Source organism: Nelumbo nucifera, chromosome 2 (genome assembly GCF_055504915.1).
Source record: "Nelumbo nucifera cultivar China Antique chromosome 2, China Antique-T2T, whole genome shotgun sequence".
NCBI classification, from domain to species: Eukaryota; Viridiplantae; Streptophyta; class Magnoliopsida; order Proteales; family Nelumbonaceae; genus Nelumbo; species Nelumbo nucifera.
Genome location: NC_142650.1, coordinates 19,267,964 through 19,281,949, shown reverse-complemented (window position 1 = coordinate 19,281,949; position 13,986 = coordinate 19,267,964). Strand labels below are relative to the sequence as shown.

The following is a 13,986-nucleotide window of genomic DNA, read 5'->3' as shown; positions in this document are numbered from 1 at the left end:
AAAAATATAGGAAAAAAATAAATTATGAAAAAAAATGGACACGTTTCTATTATTATATATTTGTCATATTAAAAAATAACTATGATAAAATAGACATACTTTTATTAATGATGGACATTAAATATACAACTTAGAACCAAAAGTAAATTAAACCATCTTCATATCTAGGGGATGGGTTAGTGGTTCAACCTTTCAGGTCAAATAGGTTAACTCATGATGTATAATTAAAAATAATTTTTTTAAAATAGAATAGTACAAAAATAATATAAAACAATATTGGGCACATATATAATATTATATACTAATAGTATAAACAAAAATAAGTATGATAAAATGATTATTTTATCAATTATATAAATGAAACACAAAATTTAAAACTAGTTTGAAAATGATAACATTTCCATATCTAGATGGTAGGTTGGTCAATGATATAACATTCCGTGTCAAATATATATATATATATATATATATATATATATATATATAAAGAAAAATATAAGCTTTGTATAAAACATTTTGATACAATTTTATTGTTATATATTCACCATATTAAACAAATATAAATGTGAAAATAATAATTACTTTTATCAATGATGAAAATGAAATACATGATTTTCCATCCAAGTGGTGGGTTAGTGGTTAAACTATCCATGTCAAATGGATGTTATTATTAAATAATAAAATACATAAAGTTATAGAAAATGTAGAAATTTTTTGATAATTCTGGATACATTCTATAATATTATATATTCATCATATAAAAAATGTGATTAATGAGAATTATTTTCATTCATGATAGAAATGTTATAAAAATTATGATAAAAAATAAATAGCATTAATGTTTAACACATGACCCGACTAACCATATCAAATGGTTTAATAATTTAATTAGCTAGGCCATCGTAAGCAAGTGCTTTGGTAGGGATGCAAACAGATTAGATCATATTTGAATTAGGGTATATTCAAATATGATATGATCCAAAGATTCGATCAGATCTCATAATTATTGATTTGAATCTGAAACTTATCAAGATTTCGGATATTCAAATATAATATGGTCCAATTTATTTTTTAAAAAGTAATAAATTATTAAAAGAAAAAATAAAAATATAATAGTTGAAATAAAAAAAAACAAAAATATAAGTATTTTTTCAACTATTTCCATCATATAAAAAGTTTACAAAAATGTAATATAAATAACATATATTATATATAAATGATATATATATATATATAATTGATTTGACCATAGTATTAAAAATCAATATTCAAACAATATATTGGAATTGCATTTCCTCTTGGTAAATAAGTAATTTTTATTATCTCATTAATTAAATAATAAAAATAAAAATATATAATTTTTTATAAATTTTATAGAAAATTTTGAATATGCATTAATATTATATATTATTCATATTAAACAAAAATATGTTTAAAAAATAAGAATTATTGTTATTAAAGATGGAAATGACTAAAATACAAAGAAAAATGAATTAATGTTTTAATTATAGTCCATTTTCCTGGTTAAATAGGTTAATGGTTCAACCAGCAAAATCATTTGGTTGTTGATTAGGTATTATCACCATCATCATTTGATATTGCCACGTGCAACGTGCATACACTTTGACAACTTGATCAAATTATCACATATTTAGATGAGGTGTTTATGTAATTAGATTTGGATTTTGCAATCTGCATCCGATTAATAATAAAAAACAAAAGTAAAAAATACATATTTATAAAAAAATTTGGATACATTATTACTATCATTATCATCATTTATAACTGCCACATACTTTCCACATACATGCTTACTAGTATAAAGAAAAGCTACCAATTTTAAAGCATAAAGTTTTAGGTGCTGCTTGATAGTAATTTTCAAAAAAAGTATTAGCTTATATCCAACCTTAACAAGACTTGGGTTTCTTTTAGGTCGTGTTTGGTTTGAAAGAATTGTAATAGGTTTCCTTACATTTCCCTAGATTTTTTTTTTTCCCTTTCTTCTCAAACAAACAAAACTCAGTCTTAGGGTTATGTATTCTTCTCTATTCTAACGCCAATCAACCTTTAATGTGGGATTATCCCATTGGTCCATATGAGAAAAACACATACCAACGCATGAACTCAGTTTAGGGGTGTCAATGAATCAGGTCTAATGTGAGTTGGTTTTAACACAAACCCATCCAACACCCAATAAAGCAAAGACGGGATGTTAACCCATGTTTTTCATGGGGTCATTGTCTAGTTATAAATACCGTACAAGAAATATGGGTACTGGAAGGGTGATATCTTTGTAATGCTATCATATATACACATGGGATCCAATAGATATTTTTCTTTCTTTCTTTTTATTATTGGGTGGGAGAGTCCATCCCACAAACCCATGCCCCTTACCCATGTGAAGTGAGGATTTGGCCTCAAGTATCTGCTACAACCATTAAGAGACCTTACCAACCAGCCAATTGGAATCTTATGAGTTAAATAAAAATTTGATAAGAGGATATGTATGGAAACTTGTATGTATGCGTACTACCAAGTACCAACCAGGGGAGCTACAAATGATCATCTCTGGTAAGACTTTCAAATCTGAACAATATGCTCAAACCCAATAAAATCTACCTTAGCCTTCCTAAGTTGAATTGGTCTATCTTAAGTGTTTTTTCTCCTAACTTGAAAGTATCACTTAAAACATTAAGAAACTTCAGAGGAGGTTTGAGCAACGGTCAAAAACTTTCAACAATTTACCAATGATAAAGAAAGTTTTCTCTAGTATTTGGGCGAATTCCATAATCTATACAATTGGATAAAAGACAAGGTGCCAACCGGCTGATTGGTAAGGCCTCTGGTTGTAGCGGAGAATTGCGATCTAATCCCGTTTGCACCTGGGGTTAGGGGGGTCATGGGAGGAAAAAAAAATATAATACATATCGGGTTTCGGTTGGGATTCCGGCAAACGGGTGTCTTTTGCAGTTCTATTCCTACCACGTAAGCCTTTTTCGCGCCATCCAGAGCTTCGAAGGATAATTTCGTCATTTAAAAATTTAAACTCAAAGAGGAAAAGGAAAAAAGAAAGGGTGTATGAAACGACTCCGTACTAATACGTTATTATTCATGGGAATTGGGATGTGCATGTGAGATGTTCTCAATCCATGATGAGATGTGCATGTGAGGTCGGTGTGAGGCGCCCTGAGGGGAGCATAAAACCATGTCGTAGCAAAAGAGTGGTTTGCTTAAAATATCTTTCCATTCTTTCGCTTTCTTTGCTATCTGCTTCCAAATTTCGTTTGCTCTCGAGTCTCGACTTCACAGTCTCTGTTATTCGAGATAACGATCGATGGTAAAACCTGTAAGAGCGGGAATATCCTACATTATCTTTTCCTGCCCAAATTTGATTCTAATATCGTTTTCACACAATCTCATTGCTTGTCAGAACTTCCGATTTTCGATGGAACCAGTCTCTCTTATTTTCTTGTTTCAATATTTTGAGTTTCATGGTTTTTTTGGTGGGTTTTCTTCACCCAGATCAATTTTTCATATGCCTGATAAACTTTACGACGATTTTCGTATTGGAAGTGTATGCAACAGTGTTTCTTTTTTGTTGTTGTTGTTGTTATTATTACTTTTTTCTCTTGCTTTGTGATGGGTTCAAGCATTATCTTTGCATTATTGTCATGCGATGGATTCAAGCCATTTTGATGGTTGTTGAAGATAAAAAACAAAAGGATTTTATGAGCGATTCATGAGTGTTATTGTCGTCCGGTTTTGTCTTATAGCGCTGACTGGGATCTTTTATCGTTAGGCGTCTTTCCACGTCAGAATTGCTATTAAATAGAAGGGATACTCAAGGAATTGGAATATCTAAAGATAGAGTAATAGAGATCTTTGGCAATAAGAGCTAGATATTTTTAGACGTGTACAATGTTGTAGCACCAAACAATGAATAATTTTTCAGCTGTCAGCAGGGAAGGGAGAACAAAAATTTTGAGTAGGTTTTGATTGCTGTTTGGATGAACTACCACTTCTTTGGGTATATATGGAGTAAACAGCTAATGAATGATAAATGTACCTTACACCTGTTCTTCTATTAATTAGAGTTATTTGAATGAGAAAAGTTGAGGTGAAAAGATTGGAAACCATGGTTGTCAAAATCATATGATTTAGGATTGTGAACCCCAAGAGTTTTAACTTGAGAGAGTTATTATTATCATTTGAATCTTATGGGGGGTAGAGTAACTCGCATGGAAGAAGAATTACATCTCTTTGGGGGGTAGAGTAACTTTGATAAGAGCCACACTTGCTAATCTACCAACCTACTTTCTGTCCATGTTTAGAATTCTACCTAGGGAAGCCAACAAACTGGAGAAATTGACGAGGGACTTTTTATGGGAACCGGGGGAAAGTAGGAAGAATCATTTGATAAAGTGGAAAGTGGTCTGTCGGAACAAAGAGGAGGGGGGTTGGGTTTAGGAAACTTGATTCAAAAGAAGACAACACTACTAGGGAAGTGGTTGTGGAGATGGCTCCTAGAGAAAGAGATTATGGCATGAGGTGGTAGGAAGTATTCATGGTCATTTAGAAAATGGATGGGATGTTGGAGACTTGGAGTATCTCAGCGAGCTACATTCTCAGGTTTGTCAGGTTTGATGTTTGTGATGGTAACTCCTTTCTTTTTTGGAAGGATACTTGGGTAGGAGAGGCTCCTTCAAGGACCTCCTCCCCTCTTTATTCTCTGTGTCTTAGTATAAAAAAGACCCTGTTTCTAAATTCGTCTCCCCCTGGAAAATTTGTTGGCACATAACTGGGATTTTGGGTTTTTAGAGGCTTAAGGAAGGAGAAAATTGATTGCCTACCTAGTCTGTTAAGCCTCATTGACAAAGTTTTCTTGGACCCTTTTGAACTAGATAAACGTGTTTGGACATCCCGGCCGACTAGGTCTTTTTCGTGTGCTTCATTTTTCAGGTCCCTTTTTCAGTTCCCTTCCAACTAGTCCTTCCCTGTGAAGGAAATCTGGTGCAAGCCTATTCCCCTAATATTTTGGCTTTTTGTTGGGAAGTGTATTATGGGAAAATAAACACCTTGGGTATTCTTCAAAAGAGAAGACCTTTCCTTTGTACATCACCTAATTGGTGTATGCTTTGAAGACCTCATGGCAAGGATTGTTACCACATACTAATATCTTGCTCCTTTACTACAGAGTTACGGGAGTGGCTCTTCTTGATGTTTGGGTGTAGGTGGAATAGTCCACCAAAAGTAAGCTTGCTTTTTGATCCTTCTAGCTTCCCATAGCATCAAAAAAGAGGAAGAATCATGTGGAGGTGTGCTAGAGCTGCGTTGATATGGACAACGTGGGAAGAAAGAAATGCTAGAATCTTTTAGGAGAAGGAGAGGAGAATACAAGAATTGAAGGAGTGCATATTGGATAGGGTGATATGGTGGCTAAAATCCCTGGTTACATTCCACCAATTCTCCTTTAATGATATATGAAGGAATTGGTCAGAAGTAGCAAGCTGCTCCTCTTTAAAGACTAAAATTGGTATGAGTTGGGAACCCCCTCCTGAAGGTTTTTTGAAGCTGGATTTTGATTGTAGCAGTCCAGGTAATCCAGACCCCTCTAGAATGGGAGGGGTGCTGAGGAATGAATTTGGAAATGTGGTCCTCCTTTACTCGGGTCCCCTAGGGATTGGGAGCTCTACTAGGCCGGAATTGCTAGTTGCCATCCAGGGTGTACAACTTGCAATTCAGCTGGGTGTGCAATGACTACTAGTGAAAGGGGATTCCAAGGTGGTAATGAGCTGGCTACAAAACCCTAAGTCTATCTTGTGGAGCTTTAAGAATGAAATTAAAAAATTTAAGTGGCTGATAAGGAGCTTGGCTGTTAATATTAAATGGGTGGGGGGATCAGCAAATGCTTTGGTTGATTGTCTAGCAAAGCAAGGGACAAACAAGAAACAATTGTATTGGTCTCATTTGTAGTCTGAATTTGTTTTTCTGTTTCTTCTTGTTGTTGGGAGAGGACACAACTCGCGCCTCTTCACGGGAAGTTTGTATCTCCAGCTCTTTTTCTTAATAAAATCTTAATCATTTATCAAAAAATATACTTGTTTTATGGCATAATCTTTTCTCAATTGTTCTTTCCATAGTTTCATAGTGTGTGGTCCATGAGTTTAATCCTTTGATAGTTATTACAACCTTGTATATGGCTAGTTTTCTTAAATATACACACCATAGTACTCTTTCTCTAATCATTAGACATGCTTTTTTTTTTTTTTTTTCCTTTCATTATCTTATTAAATAGCTTATCTAGTTACAATAAGTCTACCTCTCTCATACCTTTTCACACTTCTATTGGAGTCCTAAATGGTCCTAACACCTTTCCCTTCATTTTATTTAGTGTTTCACTTCAACAGTTCTAATTTTAGGAAGGTATATGCTATTTTTAACACTATTAAGATTACTAATTTCTCCTCCATTATCACACCCTTTGCATGTTCATTTAATATTTTTTCAAAATAGTTTTTCCATTTTTTGCTTGATTTACTCATCTTTATCAAGACTTTTTGTCTTTAATGCATCTAACTTGGTTTAAATATTTGCCTTTCCTTTCTCTTATCTTTGCTATTTTATAAATTCATTTTCTCCTTCTTTAATGTTTAATTTATGATAAAGCTCATCATATGACCTAAATTTAATTTCACTTTATTTTTAACTTCCTTTCTTATGGATTTATATTTTTCCCAGTTTTTTTTCCATTTTTATTCTTTTTCTATTCATTGTAACATGCTCATTTTTTTTGAATCTCTTCATTCCACCACTAAGTTTCTTTAGCACCTTTTCTTTTCCCTTTTGATTCTTTTACAACGTCCTTTGCTACTTTATGTAGTTTTCCGTTTCAAGCCACATGCCATTAGTCTTTTCATTTAAATTCCATTTTCCTTCTGCTTTCAACTCATCTCTAAATTGAGCTAGTTTTCTTCCTTTTATGTTTTCCCACCTAATTCTAGGACACTTATTTTCTTTCCTATTTCTCTTCTATTTTCTAATTCACAATTCTACTACCACTAATCTAGATCGTGCGGTTAAGCTTACCCCTGGAATAATTTTGCAATCTTTACACATAATTTATTTTGTTCTCCTAGTAAGGGAAAAATCTATTTGACTTATGTTTTTTCCACTTTTAAATGTTATTAAGTTTTAGTTTTCATCATTCTTTTTAAAAAATATGTTTAGAATTTCCATACCATAAACTACTACAAAATCTAAGGTTGTATGTATTGTTTCATTCCTCTCCTAGACCCAAATCCTCCATGTACCATATCATATCCTACACTTCTTTTCCCCACATGCCCATTTAGGTCTTTTGCTATAAAAATCTTCTCTTCATTTGGAATTTTTTGGATTAATCTTTCTAAGTTTTCCCAAAAATTGTTTTTTAATGTTTTCGTCTAAACTCACTTGAGGTGCATCAGCACTATGTTAATTATTTTCTCACCTAAAACAAGTATAATTAAAACTATTTTATCTTCAAATATTTTAGCATTTACAATTACATTTTTTTTTTTCTTTGTTGCAACTATAAAATTGGTAAGATAGGTTTTTTGGGTCCTTGGGATATAAGAAATCATGGAGGCTAACCTGGAGTATTGATGTGTTGACTTGCTTGCATTAGAATGGAGGAAACATCAAGAAATCTTAGAAGACCATGGAGGGAATAGATAGGAATTCCAACAATTTGTTGCCAACTTTTGAGCCAAATCTTCGGGGCACTGAGCCAAGTTCTAGTGTTATTGAAGTTGAACATAGCCATAGGGATGAAAATGGATTGAGTTGGATAGGGTATAGGTAGATCCAAAGTTGATTTGTTTATAATCGAATTTTGTCCATCGGATTTATGTCAGATTTGAGTCAAATTCGGATTGCAATTGGATATTGAATTTTTTAAATAAATCAAACTAAGACTGATCAAAATATAGTATAGTATGAAAAAATGAATTGAAAATTTCTTTGATATTATATTTTATGAACAAAATTAATTGAAAACTATTTATGTGAAACTTTTTTTTTTGAAGATAAAATAAAATGAATTTTATTAAATAAAAAAAGCAATTACAAGGAAGGTGATAAACAATCACCGAGAGGAAGCAAAACCAAAAGAACCAAGCAAATAAACCCCAATCCCCAAAATAGAAAACCACCCCAAACAAAGAATAATCCTTTTGACCCAGCTAAAAGAAAAAACCACACTGCAACACTAAGGTAAAACCCAGACCCTACAAACCAATATCGACACCCTCCAGAAACCCATCCCTACTGCCCACTCCCACTCAAAAACTCTTCTTATCAGCTTTTTGAGAACAATCTTCTAGTCGCCTTTCCTCTGATCATTTTTGTTTTTAAACGAGTTTATTAGGCCCAATACCATATAAGCCTCCTTTTGTCTGTGCAAAGACTTTTGAAACTGGAACTTGCTGCTGAAAATTGAACCTATGCAAATTTGGTAAAAGCATAATACCCAAATCAACTATACTAATAGATAAGTATAGATTTTAAGTATATATGAGCATGTGCATTTAAATTGAATCGAATCAGATTATACCGGATCGGATAGGGGTGGATCCATATTTGGTCCAATTATTAATAGATCAAATTTGGGTCACCCTTAATGGGATTGAATTAGAATTTGGACAATCGGATACCATTTACATCCTTACATAGTCATGGAGACCCCAACTCACTCCAGCGAACTGCTGAATCATGAATGTGTGGTTGAACGTCACTAACATTATCAACAAGGTTAGGATAGTTGATGATGTCATTCATTTAAACTTTGAAGTATGCCTCTTCTAACCTAAATTAAAGGAATTTGTCTATATCTTCCATGATCAAGGAGTTTCTTGCAGAGATCATTGTCATTTGGTGTTAATTTATGATTGGAGGATGATCAAGTTAGATGGAGGTCATTTGGAGATGTAGAGGAGGTTGATAAAGGGAATGACGAGGTGGTTGCAAATAAGACATTTGATAAGTTTGGAGTTAGAGAGGATAAATGTGGGTTCCAAGGACATGAAGTTAAGAAGGTTCCTAGTGCAGTATGACGTCTCAGAAACCAGAAGAACCATCAGACTGTTCAGGTTTTGAAAGTTTTGTTTTTTTCCTAGATTGAAAGGGGGTTTATTTGGGATTGGACCTAACAAAAAAAGTGAAAAAAAAGGAAATGTTCCAAGATAAGCAAGAAAGTGCCTGTCCAAGCCATTAGAGAGGCTGAGTAATCGAGTAGAATTTTATTATGATTATATGCTGGAGTCTTCGTGTAGAAGTTGTTGGATTCTGTCATTTGGTTTGGTATATGTATTCTTGGGTTAGTTAGGAGGTTTTGATGTAGAGGACTTGGTGTTGGGTGGAGGGTGGATTTATATCTTCTCTTGGGTGAATTTTGGTCACCTTTCTTGTATGTTCATTTTTGTTTTAATACATTTTATTTCACTTCTAAAAAGGACTTTCTCTTTTTGATCAGTATAAAAAAGTACTTTCTTATAGAGATAATGGCACGATGCAGCTGATGTCCATGGACAAGGGATGACCAGCAATGGACAAACTAGTTTAGGTGAGCCTGGATCTCCTGAAAGCAAAAAACGTGCAAACACTTTCAGAGCATGATATCCAGCTGCACATTGAGAACATCTCCTGTAAAGCTGGATGCCGTGCTCTCAGGTTGTTTGCACATTTTTTGCTTTGAGGAGGTCTGGGCTTAGTTTAGATTTCTTGGTCATATATAGATTACTTGTGACTAGATCTGTTCATGGGCTGGGCTCAGGCTGAGCTTTTGCCAAAATTTGAATGGGCCCAACCTGAAACCTGAGTGTGACAGGCTGCCCATGAACAGTTCTACTTGTGACCTGAGACCTGGGGTTGTGATGGAGTAAAAGAAATTACACTCTGACCTTTAGGGCAAGGACATTTCAGAGGGAAGTGGAATGATACATTTGTAGATTTTGAAAATATTCAATTGGTCAACTTGACATATAACATTCATTTAGGTTAGAATGAGAAGGTTATTCCGAAAGGTATATTTGCTTAGATCTAGGTTTTGGTTGGTCTTTTATTTTGTAAGGATTATATATTGATGTGGACACTAGGGCTGCCTTCACTGTATGTTCATCATCATCTAAGCCTTATCCCAACTATATGGGTTAGCTACATGAATCCTGTTTGGCCATTCCGTTCTATTTAGTGCCATATCTATTGTTAAATTTTTAGCATTTAAGTCATTTCTTACTACAACCTATGTCCTTTTTTTGGTCTGTCCCTATCCCTTCTAGCCATCAACAGGTTGCTTCTTCTTACAGGTGTTGTAAATGGTCTTCTATTTAAGTGACAAACCATCTTAGTCTACTTTCTCTCATTCTAATGGAGGATTTTGGCTCTTGATGAGGCCTGCTTAGGTTGTTTGTCCCACTAGACTGAACCTATTTTTCTATTCCTTTTCCTTCTCTTTATTTTTCTTTAGTTACAATTAATGGGAGTGTAGAAGCAGGGAATTTTCAAACTTGGACTTCTGAATTTTTGGTTCAATATTCTTATTGTAGATTCTCTTGGCTTTAAGAATAACACCTCTCAAGTGGCTAGGTTTTTCTGGGTGAATTACTAGCAATGCATAAGGAAAATGGAAGTGTCAATTATTCTTTTCATCTCCTTCAGATTTTATTGGTTTGGTTTTGTTTCATGACAAGGATATTTTATGATAGGATCATGGGGAGTTGGAGATTTTATTTTTTCCAAAACAAAGAAAATATTATTTAATTAACATGGGAGCGTTTGACATCGCTGTGCCCATATGTTCAAGTGAGGAGAGTAGCTGAACCTAAACTAGCATATGCTGGGAACCCATAACAAATTTGCATGACTTGAAGGAATTTCTGAATCCTTTTTTTGTAAAATATAGAATGCCTTTTTTTTGTTAAGACTATCCAATAAAAAACATTAGCATGCTTTTAATTGCACAAGGATGACTGCATTGAACTTTTACTTTACTCAGTTCAGTGAGGAAACGTGATCTTTGTTATTGATTTACAAGCTCATATCCTTTTTTATTGCATTGGTGTTTCCTCTCCTGACTAGCTCATATAATAAAATTCTATTGGCTTCTGTCTTTTAATTTGCAATTTTTGGGTGATTTTACAGTTGAGAGATGGTAAATGATATTCAATCTCATAAAAAAATTAAGGGTTGTGATAACAACCACTCCGGTAGAGGTGACATTGGTGCTTCAATTATCTCAGATTTTGCAACAACAGATACTTCTGCTTTAAGAAGGTTAACCAAACAGTTACCTTCAAAGAAGAAGACAGTGTTGATCTCTGCAATCACACAGAAGTCTGAAGGACTTGAGAAACAAATTCTGCCAACTGCTCCAGTTAAGAGGAGGGCTGAGAGAGTTGAGAAGAAAAAAATGCCGAGTCCTGTAAGAAAGTCTGATGGGAATGAGAAGCAGTGCTCTTTGAGTTCTTCAGAGTCGAAGAAGACTAGAAACGGTTTCAGTACATTGGATACCAAAAGAGAAAAGAAAGGAGATAGATGTGGGAAGAAACTGTTATTTGATGTCAGAGAACAAAGTAGTAGAAGTGAGGAGCTGACACATGTGAGTCTGAGAAAGAAGAGATTAGATGCCCGTAGTTACAGGGCACTAATCAGCTCTCAGTCTAGCTTGGCCAAAGAATTAAGTAAGTGACATTTCTTCTATACCTCTTTTGTTTTAACTACATGTTTCTCTTAACTCTTTCATGGTTAATTATTTTGTCTGGTTTATCATTATAAAATCTCCAATAAAGTTATAAAGGTAATGTGCTCTCATTCTGGGTACCTTGTGACCATATAGAAAAAACAAAAAAAGAAAACAGGCCATTGAATCACCATGCTTTCTTTGCAATGGTAAAAGAGGAATTTGATGTTGATTTTCTTATGGCTTTGATGCATGGTCTCTTACTGTATGCCTTAAAAGTATCGTGTATAGCCAACCATTGTGATTTAGGTTCCATGTTCAAGTATGCCCTCGCAAAACTGATAATAACAGTTGCATTGTCTTAAAATGGTTAAATACTTTTTTTCTCTGCTTGGCTTAGATACTTTTTTTTTTTTCTCTGCTTGTCTCAAGGAGATGGCAATAATATCGGAACTAGGGATTCAATAGAAGGCAAGGAGGGTGCAGAAGAGTGCACTGAGCTAAAGGGAGAGGAACAAAGAAAACAAGATATGGCAGGAGGGGGTGAAAGATCTACAGAAGGATCCAACTCAGGAGAATTGTCATCCTTTATCCAGAAGCATAAGATTCATCCTGATGACGAACAGGATTCTGAAAATGGAGATGGTTTAGCAGTATCCAAGTATAGTCATAGCTCTTTGCACTCATCCCCAAATGGAATAATTGGCAAAGAAACTGTTGATGATGCTAAAAAGGATTGCCCAGCAAGGGAAGACTTGCAAACATCAGAGTCAATTGAATCTACTTCTGAGGGAAGATTACTTTCTGCTGATGCTGATATTGGAATGGATGAAAAATCTGGAGCTGTTAAAAGAAATGCAATGGATATGGATTCTGATGCTTCTGTGGCGGCAGCAAGCAAAGAGATCTGTAGTTTTACTGCTGATATTGTTTCTTCATCACCATCTGGTGGCAGGAGAGGTAACACTATTGAGAGTTGCAGTATCTGTTCTAAAAGACAGAGGTATTCTTTTTCCTGGTGTCATTCTTTCTTATGCCTTGTGTTTTGGCTGTTACCCCACCCAAACAAATTCATACATGTATGTATTTTATTTATATAAAATATATTTTCTAAGTGTATATATGTCTATATGTATAAAATATGTACATACAGATTTTCTAAGAAAATAATATATATATATATATATATATGTATGTATGTATGTATGTATAATCTATTCTACTTCTAAGTTGGGCTCTAAAGTCCAATAAAAGATGATTGTACAAAAATATAATCATAAATTCTTTTTAAACCCAATCAATGCACCCAGGCCCAACTTGACTGAACTTGAGCTCAAGCCCAGCCTGTGCTTTTTGTGTTAAGCTTGGGTTGTGCCTGGGTTGGTAAACTTGGGCTTGATCTCAGGATCTCAGGTTGGGCCAAGCCCAAGCCCGGAGTTTACATCCTAGGGTTGGGCCTAGGTTGACCCTCAATCTGACCCAACCCCGCCCCAGTTGCACCTCTGGCTGTAACAATTCTCAATATATGGGGTCAGCTAGATGAATCTTGCTTCATCTTTCTGTTCTGTTTAATTCCATTTGTTAAAGTGAGCCGAACAGGGGTAGTTTAGTCATCTTATGTTTGTTAAGTGGTTTGCTTATGTGGCAGTTTTATTAGAGACACTCTGCCCCACACTTAAGTAAGGGCAATTTAGTCTTTGTAAATGCCATTAGAATCTAATAACTATTAAGGGGGTCGACTGAATGGGAATACCATCAGATTTCGACAGACCCCTCTTTTCCTTCTTCTTCTTCTCTTCTTCTTCTCTTCTTCTTCTCTTCTTCTTCCTCTTCTTCTTCCTCTTCTTCTTCCTTCTCTTCCTGGTTCGGGTTACTGTAGCAGCATTCGAAACATGGTATCAGAGGCAGGTTCCTGACCTACTTCAGTTCGTAAAGCATCTCAGCAGTGTTCGTGACCCTTCTTCCTTCGTTTCTGGTCAGTCAATGGAGAGAACTGGTTCGCCCTAGGTCTGAAACATCACAGCTCGTCTCTCTTTGCTGCACATAATCTTCTTCGTCAAGAAAAGTGACTTCAGCAGTGAATGGTTGGTTGAGACTCTCAAAGGAAGGTCGATTATCTCTTCTTCTTGTGTTGCTGGTATTTCTGGGTAGAAACCCTTCAAGAATCTGTTAGTATTGATCAGAACCTAGAGAACTAGGTTCATTGTTGCCCTAGAACGGGCTGTGTGTACAGTAGCCGAATGGTGTAGGGGCTGTTGTAAGTTGTTGAG

At 34.7% G+C, this 13,986-nt stretch overlaps 1 protein-coding gene across 4 annotated transcripts in view; it reads left to right on the top strand.

Moving 5' to 3' along the window:
* Positions 1 to 3,207: 3,207 nt before the first annotated feature.
* The window catches only part of LOC104595051 (uncharacterized), a 67,279-nt gene continuing 56,500 nt past the window's right edge, over positions 3,208 to 13,986 (top strand). For 3 of the 4 annotated variants that reach the window (XM_019197340.2, XM_019197339.2, XM_019197341.2), the window contains exons 1-3: positions 3,208 to 3,346; positions 11,179 to 11,717; positions 12,149 to 12,719. In XM_019197340.2, coding sequence (XP_019052885.1) covers positions 11,186 to 11,717; positions 12,149 to 12,719 — 1,103 coding nt within the window. In that variant the 5' untranslated portion in view covers positions 3,208 to 3,346; positions 11,179 to 11,185. The remainder of the gene's footprint in view (positions 3,347 to 11,178; positions 11,718 to 12,148; positions 12,720 to 13,986) is intronic. The other variant, XM_010255613.3, reaches the window with a different exon arrangement.